Source organism: Sturnira hondurensis, unplaced genomic scaffold (assembly GCF_014824575.4).
Source record: "Sturnira hondurensis isolate 20B ecotype Veracruz unplaced genomic scaffold, ASM1482457v3 Scaffold0008196, whole genome shotgun sequence".
Taxonomy (NCBI): Eukaryota; Metazoa; Chordata; class Mammalia; order Chiroptera; family Phyllostomidae; genus Sturnira; species Sturnira hondurensis.
In genome coordinates, this window is record NW_028080827.1 from 4,761,069 (window position 1) to 4,787,929 (window position 26,861).

General features: G+C 39.0%; 1 protein-coding gene across 3 annotated transcripts in view; it reads left to right on the plus strand.

The window, feature by feature from the left end:
- The window catches only part of GALK2 (galactokinase 2), a 129,724-nt gene that overhangs the window by 904 nt on the left and 101,959 nt on the right, over positions 1–26,861 (plus strand). For 2 of the 3 annotated variants that reach the window (XM_037054596.1, XM_037054594.1), the window contains exons 1-3: positions 6,708–6,870; positions 14,270–14,358; positions 22,939–23,062. In XM_037054596.1, the coding sequence (XP_036910491.1) occupies positions 6,818–6,870; positions 14,270–14,358; positions 22,939–23,062 (266 nt within the window). In that variant the 5' untranslated portion in view covers positions 6,708–6,817. Of the gene's footprint in view, positions 1–6,707; positions 6,871–14,269; positions 14,359–22,938; positions 23,063–26,861 lie in introns of those variants that run through there. The other variant, XM_037054595.1, reaches the window with a different exon arrangement.

A 26,861-nucleotide genomic window follows, 5' to 3' on the forward strand; every position in this document is an offset into this window, starting at 1 on the left:
AGCAATGAATTGATTACTTGATTTAGTAATCACATTTTAGCAATTTGTTGATTTAATAATCACATTTTTGGTCACAGTTCTTAAAAGTCATGTAATGATATTGCATGATTATAAACAGATTTTCCCTAATGTTTTTTTCTCTCATTATTTTATTATGAGAAATTTCAAACATACAGCCAAATTGAAAGAATAGTCCACTGAACATGTATGTATCCACAATCAGCTGTATTTGTGTGTGTATGTATTTCTTCAAAGTAAGATGAAGATATCATGAAATCACTCTTAAATGCAGCTATGTGTCTTTCCTAAAAATAAAGACATTTGCTTATGTAATTACATCATTGTTACACTAAGAAAATTAATCATTCCTCGATATCATCTAATAGCCAGTGTATGTTCAAAATTTCCTTATTAAACATATAATTTTAGAATTGGAAGAGCCTTAAATGATACCATGTTGGAGTCCAAGGCTTTCCAATTATAGCAGCTCATTAAATTATAGCTTCCCAAACTCTATACCAGAGATTTGAGTCAGTAGATTTGGGGTAGAGCTCAGGAATCAGTACTTGAAGCCTTACAACAAAACAAAATCTCCCTATACTGGGATGACTGTCCACCTCGGTTTGCCCAGGACAGCCCTGATTTAGTACTGTTTTTCCAGAATAATAATTATCAGCATCTGTCATTCTCAGTTGTTTAGACAATAAGTCACATGGTTACTCTTCCAGAAATGTATAATTCTTCAAGGGAAAATTGAATCCTATGGTGGTTAAAGATTTATTTGCTGAGAGTAATCAGAGCTATATAGTTTTGCTTCTTAATTAATGAAGCAATTTTGAAATTATCAACCATGTATGTACTGATCACACGTATAAAAATCATTTTATTGAATTTATTTATATAATTTATGGCTTTTCAATGTAATTATATACTCCTACAATGAAGAAAGAATTGTTCAAATAAATTAATGACTAGGAACAGTAGGAAAAATGTAGCTAAATTTTGAGCATAATATCCTGGTCATCTCCAGATTTTCATAAACCCAGTCTGGAAATTTGCTAAGAGCAGTTAAAAAGGTCTTCACTGTTTGTTGAATAAACAAGTATGTTAATTAATCTTTCTGTGCTGGGAATGCTCTCATATCTATCACTACACATCAAAATCTTTTTTGTCCTTGAAAGTTCATTTGAATGTCACCTCATTCATACAGCATATTATGAATATTTTGTACAGTTATGAAATTCTTTTTCTTGGTATCAGTTTTACTGAGTGGTAAATAAATACATTTTTATTTTAATTAATTGATGTGATGATTAATTGGTACCCTTGTTGAAGTGGATACTATGTTTTTAAAAAACAGAAAAAGCTTTGTTGAGGTACATTAAACTGCACATGTGTATAATTTGATGAATTTTCATGTGGGGGAGCTTTGCCTGCAGAGTTCCCAGTCCACCACAGATGAGAATAAGTCTACCAAGACATGATATGATCTGCTTAAGGAGGAAAGGTGACTGAATTCTCAAAGGAGAAGGGTCAAGAGCTTTTTCCTCAGTGGGCTTTTATTGGGTTCAGTTTGCACAGGAATACAGGTAAAGCTCATCAATCATTGTCAGGCAGTAAGAATCAAATAATAGATAACATACAAAGAACTTTGAGGGCTTATTCTCAGTCAGGGTCAGTTAGCTAAAAGGCCATAAAACTTTGGGAAACAAACTCATTTCAAGCTTGGACCTTTATCAGAAAACTGAGGATATTCTTAGTAAAGCAGGTTTTACAGGATTTTATATATTCTTTTAGGCCTGATAACCCCAGGAGATTCCACCCTTTCCAGCACAGGGCTGCCCCACACCTCTTTGTTTCAGGCTTAAGTCAGGCAGGGGAAGTAAGGCAGCCAAGAGATTAGGAGACTTTTCGACAAAGCTGAAGGGGGAGGGTCCATCACTCCCTTTTTCTATAGCCTTCCAAGTCCTTCTTCGAGGTCCCCTTCATGACTGTGCCTGTCTTAGGTCATCCCTCCCTTGTGGAATCTCACCTGTCATTGGCTAACTGGTCATCTGCCCAGGGCCAAGCCAGGTGAGGTAAAAGGGAGCAGAGGTGGTGCCCCTGGCAGGAAGATAAGCTTTATCTCCTTAGTGGCTTATGGTCCCAAGGTTTCTCACTCATCCTTAGCCATGGGGGTAGTTACAGCTTCTGAAACCAGGCAGGGTGGTTCCTACATTTTGATATATGTGTACATCTTCGAAACCATGACCACAACCAAGATAATAAACATATTTATCACTACAGAATTTTCTCATCACCTTTTGGTAATGTCTTCTCCTCCCTTCAGTTTTCTCAGGAAATCATTGATCTGTTTGTTTTGTCACAATAGATTAATTTAGCCCTTGCTGGTGTAGCTCAGTGGATTTAGCACAGGCCTGCGAACCACACAATCGCAGTTCAGTTCCCAGTCAGGGCACATGCCTGGGTTGAAGAACAGTTCCCAGCAGGGGACTCATGAGAGGCAACCATACTTCTCTCCTTCCTTTTCCCTCTAAAGATAAATAAATTAAATTAAAAAAATAAGAAAAACCCAATAGATTAATTTACTTTTCTGGAATTTGATGTAAATAAAGCATACAGTATATACTCTCTTTTCACTCAGTATAATTATTCTGAGGTTCATCCATGTTGATGCATGTATCAATTAGTTGTTTCCTTTTATTGCTGAATATTTCATTGTATGGATATACCACAGTTTATCCTGTTGATGAGTATTTGACTCTTTTTAGTTTTTGATACAAATAAACCTGCTAAGAACATTTGTCTACAGGTTTTTGTACAGACATGTGTTTTATTTCTCTTGTGTAATGTGGTGGATGGACTCCAAGGTGGTCTCATTACTCATGCTTTTGAATAATACTTACCCTCAGGGGTGACCAACCTTTTGGCATCTTTGGGCCACACTGGGAAAAGAGTTGTCTTGGCCACACATTAAATACATTTTGACACATGATCATAAAAAAAAGAAGTGTCATAATGCATTAAGTAAATTTACGATTTTGTGTTGGGCCACATTCATAGCCATCCTGAGTCACATGTGGGTAGGGAGCTGTGGGTTGGACACCGCTGCTCCCTTTGCATCATGGGTGAAATCTGACTTGCCTTTTAAAAAAATTTTTTTTGTTGGAGTATAATTGACAAATAAATGTTGCTTGCTTTTAACCACAAGATACAGCAAAGGGTGATATACATGATTACATTACACAATATTGTAAACCGTCTTGCTAGGACAGACACTGTCTCCTTTTCTGGCTTTTAAAAGCAAGTGGCCCTGTTGTGAAGGATCATGTGGCAAAGAGCTGAAGGTGGCATTGAGCACCAACAGCTAGCAAGAAACTGTGGCCTTCATGCTGACAACCTAATAAGAACTGAATTCTCCTTACAGCTGTGCAATCTTGGAAATGAATCATTCCCCAGCTGAACCTCACATAATACTTTGTGAGACCTTAGAGCAGGGGTGTCAAACTCATTTTCACCAGGGGCCTCATCAGCCTCGCAGTTGCCTGTAAAGGGCTGAATGTAATTTTAAGACTGTATAAATGTAACTACTCCTTAATAGTTAAGCAAGAGCTTGGTGCTGTTGCTGGGTAGAAACAAGGTGCCTGGCCACATAAAACAAGGTAGAGGGCCAGCTTTGGCCCATGGGCCTTGTGTTTGCCACCTGTGCCCTAGAAAGAGGAACCAGCTAAGCTGTGCCCTGACTCTGTCTGAACCATAGAAACTGAGATAATCAAGGTGTATTGTTTTGTACAAAATTTGTGGCAATATTGTTATACAGAAGTAGAAATGAATGATAGGTAAATACCTAGTAGTAGAATGGTTGGATCATATGGCATGTATATGTTTACCTTTTTAAGAAACTGTCAAATTGTTTTCTTAACTGTTCTTGCAGTTTTGAGTATCCATCAGCAGTGTGTAAGAGTTCTAGTTGCATCACATCCTTGCCAACACGTGTGGTCAGTTCTTTTAAAGTTGGCCCTGTAGCAGGAGTGCAGTGGTATATCATTGTGGCTTTAATTTTCATTTCTGTAATGACTAATGTTGGACATCTTTTCATGCGCTTATTTGTCATCCATGCATCTTCTTTGGCGAAGTGGATCTTCAGTTCTTTTGTCTATTTTTAAATTGGGTTATTTTTCTCATTATCATTAAGTTGTAAGAGTTCTTTGTGCTTTTCGTGGGTGGGGTATTTAAGGAATACCCCACCCACTAAGATTTTCTCTTATGTTTTCTTCCAGATGTTTTCTTCAGTTTTAACTCTTACATTTAGGTCTATGCCAACTTCAAGTTTAATTTTTATGTGTAGTGTGAGGTGAATGTAGAGGTTTGGTTTTTTCTGCATATGGGAATTTCATTGTTTCAGTGTTGTTAAAAAGATGATCCTTTTCCTGTTGAATTGTCTTGTCACCTTTGTCAAAAATAATTGGCCATTTAATTCTCAACATAATTTGATTCTTTAGAAGTATATTTTTGATCATTTTAGGTAACCTGTATTATGATTATTTTAAAACTGACAAAGGAAGAATACTTTCCTACTTCATAAGGATTGTTGGGAAGATTCACTGAGATAATAGTAAATGTAAAAATTGCTTACTTAGCAAGAGGCCGGGCATAAGGAAGATAGCATAAAAAAGTAGTGTGAGCTTTGTTTTTTGGTTTCCAGTTGGGAGTCTTCAGGAGTTGGAGAACAAGTTATTTAGAAAGTAATGTTTTACACAATAATAATGTATAAATTTTGGAGACAAAGTTACTAATTATTTCAATAATTTTTCTTAAAGCATACTTCACTGAGGACCCATCAAAATTCACACACATTCAGGAGTAGGCTGGGCCGGGAGCCTAGGGACCTGGGCTTTAATTCCATCTCCACTACATCCTCACTCTTTCACTTTGGCTCAATTATTCCAAAAAGGGAGTTTTACTTTTTCTTCTATATGATGCTTTCTAGTCGTTATCAGTTTTATTGCAACTGCAATAGAGATGTATCCGAGATTCAAACTAATGTTTTGGCATCAGGTTTCATTTAGCAAAGTTAGTATTTAGTCGTCAAATACACATGCAATAGGAAATATTATTTTATGAAACAGAGTTTTCAATAGTCATTGAATTCATTTAAAAATACCGTATGGAATGAGGTTGTTTAGGGACTATTAACGATATGTAAAGCTTCAAAATTTAGTTATTTTTCAATGACCATAAAAGGATATATTAGAAACATGTCTGATTTAAAAATGATCTTTCCTTTTCCATATTTACTGGTATTCCTAGAAAGTTTACATTTTTTCTCACTAGGTTCTCTCTCCATTCAAACATATTTATAGAAGTGACAAAATGCCTCCCCTTACTCAAGAGTGAACCACAATAAGCATCACACTAGGATTTATTGGGGTTCAAAAAAGATAAAATCACTTCATCTGCTAGTGATAACGAGGGAGCGAAATAATAGGAAGTAGTCCTGGACCAGAATAACTTAGTTTCAGTGATGTTCCATTTACAGTAACAATGCAAGCAAGTGACAATGGGCTGTACACCTTTAGTTACACTTTGATATTGTCAGTTCACACCTAAGCCTTCACCTCCACTTACCCCTTCCCCACGTACATACGATAGAAATTCTGGAATGGCAACTTACCGAATCTATCTGGGTTATGCCATGATCCCTAGTGAGTTGGTCATGTTGGCCCACACGTCCTCAACTTGGAAACCGTGGGGTAAGTGTTACTAACTGGCTTTGTCCAGGTTACATCTCAGCATTCTGGGGTACAAAGTATGCTAGAGGGGTAATAGACTTGAAGTTTAACTCAAGTTTTGCTACCAGTTAGCAGTCTATCTTGAGGTAAGTCACTGCACCTTTTGGTCGTTCATTCAGTTCATCTTACCTATTGATTAAAAAAACAGTCTGTCAGGTTCTGTTCTGGGTGCTGGGGATACATGATTCCTACGCTCAAGTTGTTAACTTTGTAATGGTAGTGATGACGGAGGTGGTAGCAGACAAAAAATGCAGAGAAAAGAAATATGCGTAACTTGTGAGAACTATGAAGACAAGAACATGGAAATAAGGTAGAGGGATGGAGTGGGGATGGTGTGTTTCTTGGTATAGGGCACCTGAAATTTCTCTAGGTAACTGAAAAATGAAGAGGTTGAACTGGACGCTGAGGGCTCTTGAAGTTTGAAAGACAGGCATTTTCTTCTCACTATTAACTGTGTTCTAGGAAGGTCCACCAGTGCACCCATTTTGGAATAAATGCAAATATGTCAAGTCAGGTGCTGCATCAATTTTATATTGCCTGATTTTTAAATAACCCACACGGGAGGCAATAACACTAAACATTTTAGTGTTATTGGGGGGAGTAGTTGCTGGTCATTAAAGAACAAAAGTCCTAAATTTTAAAAAAAAAAGAAGAAGAAGAGAAAAAAGCACAACCTCAGGCTCCGCGTTATAACTCTCTATTCAGGGTTATCCCCAGGGCACAGAAAAGAGACTTCCAAAATCAGCTTTGCAGGCGTTTGACACAGGGGCCCCAGCGAGTCCGTGGTTCCCCCTAAACTCCGAGGAGCTCCTCGGCTGTATCTGAGCTGCTGGACCAGCTCGGAGCCCCAGGGCTCCAGGAGGAGGAGCCGGAGGAGGGGCCACTGGAGGTGGCTAGCTCGGCGAAGCAGCAGGATTTCCGCAGGGTGGGGGCCGGAGGCTCCCGGAAGAAAGGGCTCCTGCTGCAGTTGTCTCAGGATTCTTGATCCGACCGTTGAATCTACAGAAGAAAGATCACCTCGAAATATGGCTACGGAGGGCCCTCCCACGTGTCGAGTCCAGGTGGCAGAACATCCCAGGTGGGGGAGAGGTACCACTGAGGTTGGCTAGGTGCAAATGGTGTCCTGGTTTTGGTTCTTCACTGGGCGCTGCTTTTGCCTCCGGGTGTGAACAGAATCCTTGGGATTTCACAAGGCCGCGCGAGTGCGGCTGGGCTTGCAAGAAAGACCACGCCGCACTTTCCACCTCGACTCACACCCGGAATGTGTGTTTTGCTTCATCCATTCAGATCCTTTTTCCTTCCCTGCTGAAGGTGGCACACTCTTCTGCAGGACTTGAGCAGAAGTGGCCACATTAACTTTTGAACACCTTCTCTCTTTGTCTTGCCTGCCAGCCAGTAGTGCTTTTTGAGGTCCCCTTTCTAAGATAGTAATGGAAAACAAACAGAAATGCAAAAAGAGAGAGAGAGAGAGAGAGAGAAAAAGAAAAAGCGCCTCACCCTAAACAACCCATCCCTTCCCACTCTCTCAAAAATCCATTGGTGTCTGCATACTTCTAAAATCATGAAATCTATGAATTGGCACCTGCTGCCAATACCTAACTACAGAAAAACAAAGAGTTTAGGGATACCTAGTGGACGATCTTTTCATTTCAGTGCATCTTGCAAATAACTTTGTAGAAATACTTCGTTCTGATATACAGTGAAACTGAAGTCTCATAGAATGAAGTCCTAACCTGCTACAGTTTTAGCCCTACAGATTTTCTAAGGTTGGAGTTGCTCCCCCTCTGCTGTTTCTAATTTCTACTCACCCCCTGCTCTCTGAACTTTTCTCTCTAATATTAAGTCCTCAAGCTCTCCCTACTTCCAGGTATATGATTGTCGTGTGACAGTTGAGAATGTAATTTACTAAAATCTACAAGGGCTTTTTCACGCATAAGCCAGCAAACGGTGGGTCTTTAGTTACCAGAAAGAAACATTTTTTGATTATGGAGACTAGCACTTCTTTAGACTACTTGTGAATGAATGTCTTTGGCTGTCAATATGTTCTGAGATCCTTGCACAGTACTGTTGCCCTTAAAATTTGAATGAATTAGGACACTGTTAAAGACATGCTTCCAATAAGAGTCATGAAAAGCTTGTTACATGAAAATAATCTGGTACCATGTAGTTTAGTCTTTTACATAAAATATATCTATCTATAAATTTGTCTTTCCATTTTATATGATTTTAGTAATAATGCTTAGTATTTCTATAGTTATCCTGTTGCGAAGGAGGAATAGTGGTAAGTTACTAGAAATGGAGAGTTTACAAAAGGTTCTTAGAGATTTTTTGCCTTTTTTTTCTTTTACAGTGTTCATTCATGCAACAAATATTTATTCTGTGTTAACTGAATAAGAGATCATGATAGCAGATAAGTTTGCTCTCTGCCATTTTCTTGTGCATGCAGTATGATTGTTAGCTTCAAGCAATGTTTCAGTCACTTATTTGTTTTAGGAGGGGTGACTTAAGTTAAATTTAGCTACTGTATCTATAAATCCACCTAGCTGGTCATATGTTGCAGTTGCTGGAAGGGAGAAAAAAGCACGAGAGTGCCCAGATTAGACTGTCTTCTTGTGGAACACCTTTCTTCAGAATGCTGCTTTAACTTCACAGCCACGGGAGCCTCTGAATGAAGGCACTTGTCAACCAAATCACACGTTTTATTAAATTTAGTTTCTGTTCTTTTTATACAAAAATCCAATAGCAATAGGAGCTCTAATTTTCTTTTCTGCACCCCAATTGTGCACGCCCCCTGTGTTGTGAGACTGCTTTGACTTCTGCTTGCTCTCTCAGCAGTGGTGTCTCTTCTTTTTTCCTTCTCTTTGGGATTAAGTTTTAAATTGCCGGGTTATTATTTTTTAACAGTTTTATTGATACATAATTAACATACCAAACACTTCACCTGTTTGAAGTTTACCATCAAATGTTTTTTGATGTATTCACAGGATTGGGCAACTATCACCATAATCAATGTTAGAACCCTTTTCATCACTCCAGAAAGAATCCTGCACCCCCCCAAGTCCTAAGCAATCACTAATGTACCGGTACTTTCTATCTCTATGTGTTTAGTTATTCTGGAAGTTTCAAATAAATGGAATTATATAATATGTAGTTTCTGTGACTGGCTTCTTTCGCTTATTGTATTTTTCAGGTTCATCCATGAAACATCAGTGTGTCATTCCTTTTTATGGTTGAATACTATTCCATTGTATGGATATACCACCTTGTGTTTATCCATTCATGAGTTGGTGGGTTGTTTCCCACCTTTGTCTTTGTGATAATGGTGCTGTATGATTGCATTCTCAGTAGGAGAGATTTGGATTGTTTAGAAGTATACTCAGTAACGCCTGGGAACCCCACAGCTCCCTTCTTCACTACGGTCTCGGATTCCTGCCCAGTGCTGCCAACTCTTCCCTTCTTAGGAGCTATCAATTTGGTTTGTGTCCTTGTAATATCATTTTATGGTGATAGTATCCTTATAATATCATTGTAACCATTTTTAATAAAGATGTTATTGTTATGTTTATATAAGTAGAATCATATTTGTTTTTCTGTCACTTTCTTTTACTTAACAATATTTCTTGGAGATTCTGCCATATAACTCCATATAGATTTGTCTCACTGTTTTTTTTTAAATTTAAGTTTTACTTTTTGGAAAAGATTTCATTTATCTTTAAAGGGGAAGGGAAGGAGAGAGGGAGAGAAATATCAATGTATGGTTGCCTCTCATGAGTCCCCTGCTGGGAACTGGCCTGCAACCCAGGCATGTGCCCTGACTGGGAATCGAACTGCAACCCTTTAGTTTGCAGGCCTGCGCTCAATCCACTGAGCTATACCAGCCAGGGCCTAAGATGAATTGTGATGGAAGGAGCAAAGTAGGGATTAAATTTCCTTCTCCTCCCCCAAGGGAAATTATCTATACTTCAAAATACTATTTTTAAACATGTTAAATTCTTAAACATAAATTTTATAATGATAACTAATAATTATTGCATGCTTATAAAATCCTCATAACCAGCCTTTGCAGGAATTTCTATTACTATCCTTAATTCATGGTTGAGGAGAGTGAAGGATAGACAACTCATTAAAATTATGATTTTAAGTGAGGAAAAACTTTTCCTCTACCCTCTTAGGTTTAGTAGTGGGCACCTGTGAATTAAAGTGACAAAAGATAGATTATCAGGAGACAAGGCTTATTTCATATGCACATGGGGGCTTCACAGAAAAACCCAAAGAAGTGGTGAGGGCTGGGAGATAATATACCATTTTAACAAAGGAAGATACATTGTGAGAAGTGAGTAGACGGAGGGAAGGGGCTTGGGCTTCTAGGGATGGTACCTTATAGGAAGCTGACTATATGGGGTGAACTAATGAAGATGGTAAGAGGTATTTTAATAAGCTTTCTTTATACAGACTCACCTCAGTGAAGTGTCCAGTGATAAGAGTATTTCTTGGTATGGGAGATGGAAAGGCAACTTCAAAATGGGAAATTTATTCCTTGACCGGTATGGTTCAGTTGGCTGGGCAGGGTGAGGGTTTGCCCATTCGGTTCCGGGTCAGGGCACATGCCTGTGCTGCAGTTTCCGTCCTGGTTGGTGCAGTAGGAAGAGACCACCCACTGATGTTTCTCTCTCACATTGTTTCTCTCCTTCTTTTTCTCCATCCATTTGCCCTGTCTCTAAACATAAATAAACAAAAATTTTTTTTCAGGGAAAAAGGGAAATTTATATCATGCTTTTAGGCAGCTGGAGAATAGACAGCTCTTCCTGTGTTTGCTATTTCTTAATTGCCTTCAGCTCAAAATAATTTTCATGCCAAGTGACATATTTTGGAGTGGCATGTCCTGATTCCTTTTGCCATAAAAATGCATATTGACAACCAAGTGTTCTTAAATTAGTATTAAAAACTCGTATTTTGCATAGTGCCATTACTGGGTATCCTGATATTGAAGGGAGACCAGAAGCACAGACAGTACAGGAGACTTATCTAAGGTCATGTTGGCAAACCAGATACATGTCTTACCTCCTAAATTCTTAATTCCTTCTTCTTTGCAGTTAGCCATTTGGTTACCCGAGGGTCCTTGGAAAACAGTCCTTATATTGAAATCTATTTCACTCACTAAAGTCATAATTTTGTTTCTCAAGTTCTGTTACTAAAACTGCTGTTAAAAAAGATCTCAAGTCAAAAGAGCATTCAAGCCACCAGATTCAACAATTTGTGCAGTGATAATGTGACCATTTCTGCCTTTAACAGTGTGATCTTTGTAGGACCACACTGTTAAAGGTGTGGTCCTACAAAGGATCACAGATTTTATTTTCAGATTGAAAATGCTCATTGTACCCTTTTTTGAGGCATCCTTTAAGTGACTACATTTTAAGAGATGGAGTGTTGCTGGTGACTAGTCCAGTGTGGTAAAAATGCAGCTTCTTCCCCAATTATAGCCATCATACTTCATTATTAGGAGGTTATCTGTGAAGTTTAGAAAAACATGTATACCTCAGTTCTTTCTATTCTTAGAGAAAAGTGCTTTCCTTGATTGCTTTGATAACCTCTGTGCCATTTGAGTTTTAAAGGCAGGAATGTTGTATGGTAAACTTCTTGGTGATGGAGTAGTTATAGAAAGGCATGGACAGGCTGCCTTCCTGAGGTAGTCTGAGAAAATAATACAAAATTTAGTCACTCAAAATCATTTTATTAGAACATATTTTAGGAGTCTTATTCTCATACTGCTGTTGGTACTTCATCGTGTTTGTGTTTGTAGTGCTTTTAAAGGAAATTAATAAGGATCCAAGTTCAACAGAACTTGACTTTGGTCAGTATGTGATTTTCACAAGCAGATATACCAGTCCCTTTTCAGTATAGTGGAATTACATAAGCCAGAAAATTCCTGCAGCAATACATCTCCCTTTTCCGCACACCTAATTGGTCACTAATCCCTGTTGATTAGACTTTCTTACATCAATTTAATTCTCACCATTCTCTATATCTCCACTACTAATGTACTGGGAGCATTTCTCAGTACAGTGGCCTCCTATTGGATTTCTTTGTTTCTGCCTTGCCTTCCTATGACCCATGTTCTGCACACTTGCCAGTGAGCTTGGTCAAGTGTGAAATCCATATACTTCATCCTTAAACATCTCTTCCCATCCACCGTCTTTGTGTTAAGAGCTAGGTTCCCCAGCTTGTTATATGAGGCCCTTTAAGATCTGTTTGATTACCACTACCCTCCTCTCCTACTTTTCTCTTTTGATGTGTTTAAAGGCCTACTTATAATGTTCTGAATGCAGCATGCTGGGCCTTTTAATTCCATTTACCTAGAATGCTGCGCAACACCCCACTTGTCTGACATCCTTTACAATTCGTTTTAACCATTGCCTCTTTGGAAAGCCTTCTCTATCTTATTCTCCAGGTTTGGGGTTTATCTTCATCTACATTCTCCCATAGTAGGGGCTAAGTAGCTTTTTTCTGCTCCCAAAGGACTGTATTTGTCTGGCTTATCACTTTATTGTCATGCTGTATTGTACTTTTAGCTCAGTTTTATATTCCTAGAGGCCAACATCTATTATTAATCTCCCCTTTAAGTACAGTACTTGGTAAAGAATCAGGAAGTGCTTTTTAAAAAGTTTTTATTTTGAAATAATTTGACTTACAGAAAGTCAAATATAGTTAAAAAAAACTACTGTGTACTCGTCTCCCAGATTCTCCAACATAATTTTATATTTGCTTTATTGTTCTCTCTCTCTTTTTCTGTTATATTTTACTAAATGGTTTGAGATTAAGTTGAAGATATGATGCCTCTTTAGAGTGTGTTTCCAGGAAACAAGAACATTTTCTAACATAACCAGAATAGAATGATCAAAATCAGGAAATTAGCATCAATACATTATCTAATTGAGAGACCTCAAGTGCTACCAGTTGTTCCACTAATGTCCTTTATAGCAAAAAAAAAAAACAAAAACCCCACAAAAAACAATTTTAGAGGATCAGTTCAATAGAGGACACATGTTGCATTTAGTTTTTAAAAAAATTTTCTATTTTGACGGGTAGGCATTTTCTCAGTCTTTCTTTGTATTTCACAACCAATTATTTTATAGAATATCTCTCAATTTGGGTTGTAGGAAAAAAATTGTGAAAAATGTTGAAATGCACCAAAAAATTACTGAGTGTCTCTAAGGAGAACCAGAAGTTGCCTGGCATACCTATCTTTCAAGTTCTCTGATTTCTCCGTGGCTCTGAGCTTTTTGTTACAGTCAAGCTATTTCATAGTGCTGTAGGCCATAGGAAACTGACAGCAATTCAAACACATTCTGTCTGGCGGAATGCAGTTAGGTGATTGTTGCTATTAACTACTTCCAGTAGTTTTTGTGTTTACTTATACATTTGTTTCAACATTCTGTATTTGATGGTATATGAGCAGTACTTTGGATTCTCCTAACTAATTATAATGTTTTACTGGTTTCATCATCAATGAAATAAAAATTTTTAACACATGTTTATTTTATACCTATATGAGTCACAATTATACTTTAAAAATTTCTCCTTTAACAGAGTTTATTTACTATTTCTTCATGATTAGATTCCCTTTATTTATTTTTGGTAAGAATACTACCAAAAAGTAATTAATTTTGTTTTCTCAGTACATTGTTTCAGGAGGTACATGGTGTCTATTTGCCCCAGTGCCAATGCTGTTAACTTGGTTAAGAGACAGCTGCCTGGTTTTTCCACTGTAAAGTTACTATTTTCTCTTCTCTAATTAGTATCTTTTGGTGAAATACTTTAAGAATATGTTAGTATTCTGTCTCATATCAAACTTTCATTTACTGGTTTTAGCTTTCATTGATGATCCTTGCCTGAATTAGTTATTACTGCGACAATCACCAAATGATGATTTCTCTAGTTTTTTTTCATGTTGTTTACTTTTATTATTTGGCATTCTAGTGTAAGGAAGTGTTTTTTTCTTTTCTTCCATTTACTTATGATTGTGTGGACACATCGACTCCTATTTTATCTTATGGGTTATAACATGTTACTTTTATTACTATGTTGGTAGTCAGATTGTTTCAGGTGTGGGCAGTGGGACTTTCTCTGTGGGCTCCTGTGTCACGGTCCTTGTTTCAGCACTTCCGTACTTTCTGGCATGACAAGATGGGCCAGGTCTGTGTCTGCAGAAGAAGGTCTAAATCTATAGAAAATTTAATAGGAGTTTATTTAACTTTTTAAAACTTTTGTGTGCTTAGCTACACTCTCGTGTTGCTTAGTGGGGATTACAATATATTTTGTTCCTGGGGTTTTTAAGGACGGATGTCAGTATACATTTTGCTTTTTTATTTTTTAGGGGTAATTAATCATGGTAGCTATATGAAATATGTTTCAGCATGTATATCTTATGGACTTTTCCATTATGTGGCTATTCTGACATGTTTTACTCTTGTTTTCAGATTGCTAAAGCTAAAGGAGATGTTTAACTCTAAGTTCGGATCCATTCCCAAGTTTTATGTTCGAGCACCGGGAAGGGTCAACATAATAGGTATTTCAAAACTTCCTTCTCTAAGTTTTTCTTCTTTTGGTAAGATCCAAATTTTTGTTTATATATTGTTTTCTTAATTCTTTCCAGGAGAACTGAAAAAAAATAGGATATTTTACATATATCTACTATAGTAAGATACACTTATGCAAAACATAGGAACCACACAATATTTTCATCTTTCCAAATGTATGTTACTAATGTTAATTTTGCCCATTCATTAAAATGTGTAAACTTATTGAAACTGGTTATTAATATTATTTCATAAGGGATGAAAATATTGTTCTGTGTTGTAGGTTAAATTTTTTGACTGTGGTGAATAATTTTGATGAATTTTACATTTACTCACTGGATCAGAAGAATACTGGGAAACCCTATAATTCCTCATTTTTAATAATAGTGTAGTGACGTGAAGAATGGTTTTTTGCATGTGTTATTTATTAAAAAAAATTTTTATAATAGTTCATTTGAGCCAAACTGACAACATATGCTGGGAGCAAGGTCACAGATGCTCTGGAGAAGGAGTTTTGCAGCTCTCGTGTGCATTTGAGATTAAGGAGGGACAATAGGGAAGATCACATGAAGGTGGAGAAAATAATTCAGGGACTGGAATACAGGATAGTTAAACTAATGCATTAGAAGGAGGGTTTTGAAAAGGGGCATTTCAAAGGCGTGTTAACCTAGATTCACGGAAACAATGGACAGAGCTTGCTTAAGGCAAAGATAAACCTTCTACTAAAGAAGTTATATGCCTGGGACATGACTACCAACCATAACTGCCCAGTTAGGAATTTATGATCAGATCACCCTGTGAGGTTACTTTCCATAGAAGTCTTCTTACTTTCCAGACAATCCCTTTTTCCATCTAAAACAGGAAACTTGTGTAGCTCCTTATCCAGTTACAATGATATTTAAGTACTGTGGCATGACGTGTGATTATATCTATTCCACCAATATGTATTGAACACCTAACGTGTGCTGGCACGGGGATGCCATAATGTATAAGCCCCAGTCTTTATGTGAGAATGGTTGCTTTTATCAAGAGAAAATGGGATGTAGAACTGAGAAAAATCTAGGACTCAGAGGAGGATTAAAAAGAAAACATTTTACTATGGAAAATGCAAGCATACAAAAAAGTAGTTGGAATAATATAATAAACTCCCACGTACCCAAGAGCTTCAATTATTATCATCAACTCAGGCAGCCTTATGTTATTTTGAAGCAAATAATGGAGATTTAAAAAATATGAAAGGCTTGAGTGTGGTTAAATAAGGAGGGAGGGGAACGGAGTAAATCCACTGGGGGGAGAGATAGAAGACATCCAAGAAGGAAGGAACTGAGGGGGCGGAGTTCCCTGGAAGGCAAGGGGCCGGCATCGAGAGCATATGCTGAGGGTCACTTTGACTCTTTTTCGTGTAAGGCAAGGGAAAAGAGGACGCAGGTTGGTGTAGGTAAATTTTTAATTTTTGTAGGGAAAGTTGAGGGAGTTCTCATGGGGGAGAGTAGGAAGGGTTGACCGTTTAAAGAGGAGGCAGAAAATTTGGAATAGCCTTGTAAAGAAGGATGGGAGAGGAGATGACTGGAAAAACAAAAGGTTTGCTGGGTCATACTGAGGACTGGTTAGAGCTGGAGACAAAGAGTTACAGCAATACCAGTCTGCGAAGTTTTCGTTTTGTCCTTCTCAGCCAGTCTGAGTTGCCTGTGTTTGGTCTGTATTTGGGGTTTTGTTTTGAATGGGGATCACAGGAGAATGACAGTGGCGTTGGGAAGGTGATGATATGAGACCAGGAACCTGTGCTGGGTAGAAAAAGAAAGAAAGGTAGTGGGGAGCTTGGAGGGTAAAAAGGGCAAAGAACTGAGTCTGGAAAACAGGCAAGTGGGATAATCCAAGTAATAGAAATAGCAGGATGGGAAGCTGTAGTAATGAACATGATATTTGAAACTAAAATTTCATAGGTAGAGCAGTTTCAGGTGATAAGAAGGTCTATGGTCATTACCAGATTTGTCAGTACCATGGATGTAAGTAGATGGCTGAAGCAGAGAGGAAGGCAGGTTTTCTACGGGTTTTCTACCTTTTTCCAAGGGATGAGGAAGCTGGGGCCTTGGACTGGGTTGTTTACCTGCATGGTATCCAGGTTATTGCAGGATTGGGATGGAGACAGGCTGGAATTAGGTGCTAAGGTCTTCACAGAAGAACTGAGTGTCTAAAAGAATCATAGATGAGCGTGATGAGGAGAGAATGTGGCTGAGCCTCCTAAGAACAGGAGGGCAGAAAAAAGGCCTGGAAACAGCAGAGTAGGAGCACAGCAGCTCCTTGCTATTGCAAGAGGACTGAAAAGAAGTAATATTCTCAGAACAGAGCCAACCTGCACTTAGTTTTGTGGGGAAGGGGTCCGAACCAAAGGTTTTCTTGATAAGTAATTCTTATTCTGGTATACTTATTGACCATTTTCTGATTTTAAAGAAGAGTTATATGATCCCCGGCTGGTGTGGCTCAGTGGACTGAGTGCCTGCCTATGGACCAAAGAGTTGCCAGTTTGATTCCTGGTCAGGACACATGCCTGCGTTGCGGGCCAGACCCCCCAGTTGGGGGCGAGTGAGAGGCAACTGATCCATGTATCTCTCATGCATTGGTGTTTCTCTTCCTCTCTTTCTCCCTCCCCCAACTCTATAAATAAATAAGTAAGTAAGTAAATAAATAACATAAAAGAGGTAGGTATATTATGTTACAATGTAGTTAATTTAGTTAGTGTTTGGGATGAAATAAATTTTAGTGTTTATTAAAAGCATTATTATATGTTCTGTTTAAGTTTTATTAAAATATTCAGAATGTAATGGTCTTAGCATCCTTACTTGCCAGCAGTTTTTGCTCCCTCCCTGACCTTCACCCAGTTATTTCCATCATTTTTGACAAAAGGGAGAATGTCAGGAGGCTGACATCCACACTGTAGCCTTCCCAACAGAATCTGGTGCCTCCCTGGAGTTACACTTACTTAAATACCTGTTTTCTTTGGGTTGGGTTTGGGGGAGGGGTGGGGAGAAAATGCAGACAACTGTAAATGAACAACAATAAAATAATTAAAAAATAGTACATAAAAATAAACATGTGTTTTCTACTTGTGAACCATTGTTTTGTATCATTGTCTTCTTGAAGGAAGTTGGGGAGAACGATAACTTGGAAAACTGCTTCTCCATCTGTCATTGTCAATTTAAGAAAAAACCTCTTTATTATTGCTTTTTTATAATTAAATTTTTTTTTCTGTCATACTGTTTTGGCGATGATGAACTCCTCTAGCATTGTCTGTCTGGAGAGTTCTTCATATGTCCTACAATTCTAAATGATAGCTTTTCTGGGTAGAGTGATCTTGGTTGTAGGTCCTTACTTTTCATCACTTTGAATATTTCTTGCCAATCCCTTCTGCCCTGTGAAGTTTCTGTTGAGAAATCAGCTGACAGTCTTATGGGAGCTCCCTTGTAGGTAACTAATTGCTGTTCTCTTGGCTGCTGCTTTTAAAAGTCTTTCTTTGTCTTTAACCTTTTGCATTTTAATTATGTTGTGTCTTGCTGTGGGCCTCTTTGGGTTCCTCTTGTTTGGGACTTTCTTGTGCTTTCTGGCCTTGTGTATTTATTTTCTTCTCCAGGTTAAGGGACTTTTCTTTCATTACTTTTTAAAATAGGTTTTCAATTTCTTGCTCTCTCTCTCTCTCTCTCCTCTTTTTGGCACCCTCATGATATGAATATTGGTATGCTTGAAGATGTCCCAGAGGCTCATTGCACTAGTCTCAGTTTTTTGGATTTTTTTTCTTTTTACTGTTTTGATTGGGTGTTTTCTTTCTTTCTTCTTCTTTTTTCTTTTTTTGGCTTCTTTATATTCCAAATCACTATTTTAATTCCCTGCTTTATCTACTGTACTGTTGATTCCGTGTAAATATTCTTCATTTCAGTTAGTATATCCTTCATTTCTGACTGGTTCTTTTTTTATGGTTTCTATGTTCTTTTTTATGCTGTTGAGGTTCTCACTGAGTTCATTGAGCATCCTTATTACTTGTGTTTTGAACTCTGTATCTAGTAGTTTGCTTGCCTCTATTTTGTCTAGGCTTTTTTCCCTGACATTCTGTTCTGTTCTTTCATTTGGGAAATTTTTCCTTGTCTCCTCATTTTGGAAGACATTTTACTTGTCTTCTCCCTCTCTGTGTTTGTTTCTATGTGTTAAGTAGAGTTGCTACATCTCCTGGGCTTGGTAGAACGGACTAATGCAGTAGGTATCTTGTAGGGTCCAGTGCCACAACCTCCCCGTTTATCTGAGTTAGGCACTCCAGGTGCACCTCTCCCCCTGTGTGGGCTGTGTACACCCTCCTGTTGCAGTTGATCCTTGATTGCTATTGGCATGTCAATGGGAGGGATTTACCACCAGGCTGGTTTGCAATAAGAATTGGCTATGACTACTGTGGAGCATCAGCTGTAGAGGGGGGCCCACCCAATGGAACAGGAATTACTCCAGTGAGGCTCTGGTGCCTGCTGAGTCTGCCCCATAAGTGAGCTGCTTGTGCAGGTGACTGGGTGGTGCTTCGATATGTCTGAAGTGGTCCACAGAGTCCAGTAGCTCTGGGGCCTCCTAGGATATGCAGGCCAAGGTCAGCCACCACATATGTTCTGCTCGAGGCAAGCTGGCGTGAGCTACCAAGTGATCTGCAGATGGCTGCTACTTGTGCTGGGCTTAGAAGAAGCCAAGCTGAGAACTAAGGCCCCAGGCCTGGGGTCATTTGGCAAGTGGTATGAGGCACAATGAGGCCCAAGCTCCTTATTTGAGAGGTTTTAGGAAAATCTGAAGCATGAACCTAGACAGGCCATTCCTATGGAAAAACCAGTGGAAGCAACTTTTGTGGACCCACAGGTTGTTGGGATGGGGTCTCGGGGAATCACCAGGGCTGGGTGAACGGTGATAGCCAGGTTGATGGAGACTTAAATATGGTGCTATCCTTCCAGCTCTGTGGGAGAAGGAGTTTGAAAAGGAACAATGGTCTCTGCCTGCACTTCTGTATGTGAGAAAACTGCCCCTCCAGCTCCGGCCCTGATGCCAGACACTTCAGTTCCTTCTGGTATGTCCCTGGTGTCTTTCAAGCTGCTGTCCCAGCACTGGCACTCAGAGCAAATGAGTCCAGGTACATCCATGTGTGCAGCCTTTATGAGAACCTGCCTGGGACTCCCGAAGCCCTCTCTCTCCCTCAGCCACAATCCCTGTTGGTTTTTACAGACAGAAGTGATGGGCACTTGTCTTCCTAGCACTGGAAACCTGGGCTGGGAGGCCTGATTTGGGGCTGGGACCCCTTATTTCTCAGGAGGGATGTTTGCAGCTGAGTTATCTCCCAATTTTTAACTGCTACACGTTAGCGTAAAAACAGCCTGCTCTGTATTTCCTCCCTTCCTACCAGTCTCAATGTGGCTTCTTATTTATATCCTTGATTGGAGGACTGCTATTCAGCTAGATTTCAGGTGGTTCTGCACCATGGTTGTTCTGTGGTTCAGCTGTAGTTGTGATGTGGTTGTGGGAGGATGCGAGTACTGCATTTACCAATGCGGCCATCTTGACCGGAAGCCTGTTTTATTATTTTGAAGGACACATCAATGTAGAAACAAAAGGATTGTTAGCTGTAACAATATGTATAATATTTGTTTAAAAATATAATTATCCAGTTGAATTGCCTTCCATTCACTTTATATTTTTCAGTTGATGAAAGTCTGCCATAGTAATAGATACAAAAACCTGGCATGTGGAGATATAATCAAGCTTGCTTAGCCCATCTTTCTTGAATTGTAATTTTGTATTTAAATCTTATGAATAACAACCTTGAATTTAAATAGGAATTTGAAGACATTATGGTATAATAGAAAAAAATTCTTCCTTGTATTTCAAGGAGGAATTATAATGAAAAGAGTAGTTTGCTTCCTATGTTTGCTGACTGTGGGGGCAACTTTGCCCGCAAAGTACCCCCGTCCTCCACGGATGAAAGTGAAACTACCAAGACATGAGCTGCTTGGGGAGGGAAAGGTGGCTGATCCCTCAAAGGGGAAGGGCCAAGAGCCCCTTCCTAATGGGGCTTTTATTGGGTTCATTTGCACAAGAATACGGGTAAGGATCAAACAATAGATAGCATTTAGAGAACTATGAGGGCTTATTCTCAGTCAGGGTCAGATAGCTAAAGAGCCATAAAGCTTTGAAGAACAAACTTCTTGCTTGCACCCTTATTATTTAAACGAGAGCATTCTAAACAAAGCAGGTTTCACAGGATTTCACATATCTTTCTTAGGCCTGATCACCTGGGGAATCTGCTCTTTCCGGTACAGGGCTGCACCACCTTCCCCATCATAGGTTTTTATTCTTAAGTAGATTAGAGCCAGGAAGCACTTCTCCCAGATGGAAATGGGGTCTCCAGCAATGTCAGAATAGCTGGGGCTGGCAGGGCGATGGTCCATCACTCCCTCTTTGTTGCAGCCCCCCAAGTCCTTCCATGATGGCCTCTAAACCTCTGGCTTAGGTTTCCCCCGCTCTGAGGGGTCGTACCTGTCTCTGACTAACTGACCAAGCATTGGGGGCATGGGAGAAGCTTTGTCTCCTTAGTGGCTTTCATGCTAGAGGTTGCTCACTCAGCCTTAGCCATGGGGACCAGTTACAATTCCTGAAACCAGGCAGAGCGGTTCCCAACAGTTGACTATGTATAAAGTAGTACAAATTAAATATAGTTTTTCTAACTTCTTTTTTTTAAACCCCAGCTATGTGTAGCGTACTTAACATAACTTACTGGCGTCAGTATAATTTGTTAGGCATTTAGTTAGAACGCAAGAAAAATAAAGCAAAGTCCTCATCTCAGTGAGCTCATTCTCTAGTGAGGAATAGAGTGGAGTCATGTTAATGCAAGGAAGAGTGCACTAAAGGCTTCACTCATTCACATTTTAAAAGTTAATATAAAAGAATGACAGAGGACGTGTTACTGAACAAAGGTCCATGGGGGGCCAATATTTGGCTCACTGAGGGATGCCAAAAACTGCTACAGAACAGAGGCTCCTCCCAAGGATGGTATACTAATACCTACTGGGCTTGTCTGCTGCCAATTGGAAAGACATCTCTCAATGCCAGAGATTTGTGAAAAGGAAAGGAAAGGTTTATTTAAATCTGTACAGACTTAAAGTAGTGACCTGATGTTCCCATAAAAATATCAAAGTCCTTTAAGATAACCACAGACACCCACAGCGCTTCCTTCCCCCCTGCCCTAATTTGGGGTACCATATCTCAGGAAAAGGAGCACAAGTCTGTGTTTCAGGCCATTGGCACCGTCAGCTGTGTCGCTGTCCAGGCAGGATCTCCAGTTAATCCAAAGTCATGTGGCACCTTCTCAGGGTCCACTGGCAAGAGTTCTTCGTACCCATTTTTCCAGGTAAAGTCTCTCTTGCTTCCCAGGCCACACGGTGAAAGGGAGCACCCCAAAGCTGCGTGGGCCTCTTCTACCAAAGTTGCAGGGGTCCTCACTCCACCAAAAGCGCGTGTCTTTCTTCTCCACCTGGCTGCAGAGGTCCCCATTCTGGCAAAGCGCGTGGTTCTCTTTCACCTGGGCCAGAGGGAGGTCCTCACTCTGCTAAAACCTCGTGGCTCTCTCCTCCTGGCTGCAGAGGTCTACATTCTTCCCAAACCGCCTAGTTCTCCCTCCAATGGCTGCTGTGTCTGCGTTTAAATCCCTGTGCCAGTCCTCCTTTGCAGCCCCATTTCCCCAGTCCTCCTTTGCAGCCCCATTTCCGACTCCTCCTACAATCAGTTACACCTGCCAGGACTCCCATACCCTCCCAGCTTTACTGGGCTGCCACAGTGAGTCTGGGCAGGTGTGGCCCCATGGCGTGGAGCCAATCAACTCCAAGCTCTCAAGCAGGCGATGTAATGGGGACCAGCCTCCAGTTACATCCTGGGTAGAAGCCACTCCCTTCTCCCTGGCTCAAAGCATGTCCACAGCTATTTAACATATCTATAAAACCAGTTAAAGGTCATAGATACGTTAAATGACCATTCTAGAGGTTAGCTGCGAAGCTGTTGCTCTGCAAAACAACTCAATGGCCCTGCTCCATTTGTCCCTTCCCTCAACTGACACCTGGGGGAGGGTGAGGACATCTTAATATTTCCTGGACACCCTGAGCTCTGGACCCCATTCCAAATTCTTTTTCTGGGCCCCCCCTCTTGGCTGCGCCCTGTTACAAAAGGAGATACTGCTTTTCTTGATGCTTCATATAACTAGTCACATAACAAATATTTGAAGATGTTCATTATGAGTTAGAAAGTAGATAAAAAATCTCATGGAGAAGTTTAAAATTAATAGAAACTAATAACTAATATACTTATGCTAGCAGAAGTTCCTGGCTCAGATGTCTGGGAGAAAAAGAAAACCGAATCACTTACTTCCTGTGGTATTTTTGTTTTCTGTTAAAACCTAGCTTCAAGTTTGGTCCACTTGTGACCAAACTTGTGTTTCTGTGTATCAACTTGTGTTTCTCTTGTGTCATGTGTTTCCACTGAGAAGAAGTGCTTTCTCTTTCTTCTAGGAGAACATATAGATTACTGTGGATATTCTGTTCTTCCTATGGCCGTAGAACAAGATATATTGATAGCTGTGGAACCTGTGAAAGCGAACACTCTCCAGCTGTCCAATACAAATCCCTTATACCCGTGAGTATTTAGGATTGCTGTTATGTGAGTGTTTGTATTTGTACCCAAATGAACTCTTTAGGAGAAACCAAACTTATAAGTTATTAAATTAATTGAAAATTTGAATCAGAGTTGCAAAAGAACCCAAGGCTACTACTTAATACTTGTTTATTTTGTTCATTTGCTCATTCGTTTAAGGAATATTTACTGGAGATTTGTCATGTTTCTGACATTATTTTGGGTACGAGCTCTGTGACTTCAGGTTGCCTCTCCTCTTCGGTGCTGCAGCCTCAGTGTCAAACAGAACCTGGTCCATAATAGATGTCAGTGTGTAGTGGTGCTGCAAACAGCTACAGACAACTACAAAGCACAGGTCAGTTTGTACCTGGGCTTTGTTAAATGAAGGATATACTTTTTTGTTGCTGTTTCTAATTCTTAGTTTGCTAAGATTAGAACACAGTTAATGGGTATCAATTTTTAAAAATGTCTATTCAATATTGAAGATCAGTTTATTAAAAATGTTATGAATTACACTGATGAGTTTTATAATATTGAGCTCTTTTCCTTTGTGAAATAAGACCTGTTTGTTAAAATATATTATGATGGATGTGACTTGCTAATTACAAAAAAGATTTTGGCATATAATTGGCATACTGTGTTTTTGGCATATTGTTCATGGGACAGTGTGTGTGCAGTAATGCTTATTCTGCAATTATTTTATGCGTGCCTTTGATAAGGCATTATACAAGGTTGTGTAAGATATAGAAATTCCTTACTTTTGTATGGGACTTATTGTATCAGATCCTTTTACTTTCTATTTATTTTGCATAATTAAGAATACATTTTATGTGCATTTTAGACTCTTTACAGAAAACCTTACATTCATTTTGTCAAACACAATTTTGCCATTGTTTGCAAACATTTAAAATTGGGTGCATAATATTAATAATTTGTCGTATTGATTTATTCAAATTTATTTAACAATTCCCATGATAATAAATATGTGACTTCAGTTTTATTTTTTCTCAAAAGCAGAGCCTGAGACAGACTTGAATGAAGGTGGAATATTTGGAAGAGGCTCCCAGGAGGGGCAGTGAAAGAGCATGGGAATGAGTGAGGGGAGCAGAGTGGAATTATGAAGGCAGGGGCACTTTCTGCTCCAGATGAGCAGCTTTACTCCCCAGGACCCTAGGGGGAAGGCAGCATGCCTCCCCAGGGCTTCCCGTGTTGTGTAACACTCACGGCACGCAGGTGCCGTAATGTGTTTATGCATGCACTATGGATGGGCATTTTGATGATTTCTAGCTTTTGACTGTTATAAATAATGCTGTTAAGGATATTTGTGTACAAATCTATGTGTGGACATGTTTTTCATTTTTCTTGGGTTAATACCTAAGAGAGGACTGCCTGGTTTAAATTCCTTTTCAAAGAATTTACCTGTACTCCGAAGTGGGTGTAACATTTACATTCCCACCACCAGTGGATGGGAGTTCCAGCTGACCCACATCTTTGCTAACGTGTCTGTTTAAATTTTACCCACTATCATGTGTGCAGTAGTAGTGCGTTGTGGTTTTTAATTTCTCTAATGCTGTTGAACATCTCGTCATATATTGTCATCTGTATATCATTTTTGTTTAAAGGTCTGTCCAAATCTTTTGCCCATTTTTAAGTAGGTTTTTCATCTTCTGTTATTGACCTGTAAGAGTGTCTTATATATTATAGATACAAGTTGTTTGTTAGATGTATGTTTTGCAACTTGAATTGCAAAACATACATCTAACAAACAACTTGCAACAACGTCTAGTCTGCAGCTTGAATTTTCATTTTCTTTACTGTGTTGTTTGAAGAAGCATAGTTTTTAATTTTGATGAAGTTATAATTATTGATTTTTTTCTTTGAAAGTTTGTAATTTTTGACGGTAAATGTTTAAGTAATCTTTGCCAAACCCAAGGTTGCTAAACTTTTTTTCCCAGTGTTTTCTTCTAGAAATTTTGTAATTTTAGTTCTTACATTTAGGTAAATGATTCACTCTCAGTTAATTTTTGCATAAGATAAGGGCTGAGGTTTATGTGTTTGCATGTGGCCATCCAATTGTTTCCCACCATTTATTGAAAAATTAATTTTTCCCATTGTATTATCGTGACACCTTTGTTGAAAGCAACTGATAATATTTGCATGGATCTATTTCTGGACTCTATTCTGTTCCATTGGTGTATTTGTCTATCCTTATGTCAATACCATACTATCTGAAATCGTAGCTTTATAAGCCCTGAACTCAGGTAGTAAATCCTCTAATATCGTTTGTCTCTTAAGAATTTGTTTTGGCAATTCTAGATCTTTTTCACTTTCTCATTAATTTTAGAATCAGCTATTCAATTTGTATGAAAAAGCATGCTGGGATTTTTATTGGGGGTGCACTGACTTTATAGATCAGTTTGAGAAGAATTGACATCTTAACAGTATTTAGTCTTCCAATCCATGGACACAGTATATCTCTCCATTTATTTAGGTCTTCAGATTCTCTCAGAAATATTTTGTTGTTTTGAAGGTACATGTTTTGAAAGTCTTTTGTTAATTTTTTCTCTATTTATTTTGTGATAATATTGTTCTTGTACTCATCTAGCCTAGTGCCTGACACAAACAGGGTGGCCACTGGGCGCAGGTTTGTTGGAAGAACAGGTGAATGAATGGATAAAATGTGTAAGTGGAATATGAGTCATGTCTGCTCATTTTGAGGACTTTTTCTTAGCAATCGTCAACCTGGGTGTAAGAATGGAGAAAGCAGATTGGTGATGTAGTGCGGGAACAAAGGTTGGTGGAAAAATGAGCGCCTGTTTTTGAACTGTAGGAAAAGGCTAGGCAGAGAGGTAAGACAAGGATGGGAGAGGATACTCTAAGCAAATATCAGTCAAAGGAAAGCAGGCGTAGCCGTACTTAGGACAAGATAGACTTCAAGCCAAAAAGGGCAATAAGAGACAAAAATGAACATTATGTAAAGATAAAGCAGACATCAAGAAGACATAACATTTATTTATATATGCGCCCAACTCAGGAGCACCAAAATATATAAATTACTAACAGACTTAAAGAGAGAAATTGACAGCACCACAATAATAGTAGGAGACTTTACACCCCACTTACACCATTGGATAGTTCCTCAAAAGTCAACAAGCAAATAGTGGCCTGAAATGACAAAGCAGACCACATACACTTAATAGACCTATATAGAGAACATTCCACCCAAAAGCAACAGAATACACATTACTTTTAAGGGCCCATGGGACATTTTCAAGAATAGGTCATATGTTGGTTCACAAAAACGATGTGAATAAGTGTAAGAAGATTGAAATCATACCAAGCATCTTTTCCAGAAACCAAACTCAAAGTCATGGAAGATTGTGATCTAAATGATGGAGAATTCACGAATAGATGTTAAGAAGAAACTCAGCCCTGGCTGGTGTAGCTCAGTGGATTGAGTGCATTCCTGCGAACCAAGGGATTGAGGTTCGATTCCCAGTCAGGGCAAATGCCTGGGTTGCAGGCCAGTTCCTAGCAGGGGACCCATGAGAGGCAACCGTGCATTGACATTTCTTTCCCTCTCTCCTTCCCTTCCCCTCTAAAGGCAAATAAATAAAATCTTAAAAAAAAAAAGGAAGAAACTCAGTGAGAGGCAAAGGAATTCAGAAAGGCAATTAATTCAAGGAGCTAAGGAATGAAACTGTCGTTTTCTTTTTGTGATACCTTGTTAACGTGATGATTCTTGGTGCTTGAGGGGTGGTTCCACTCCCGGTGCATTTGAAGTATGGAACACCTCTCTCAT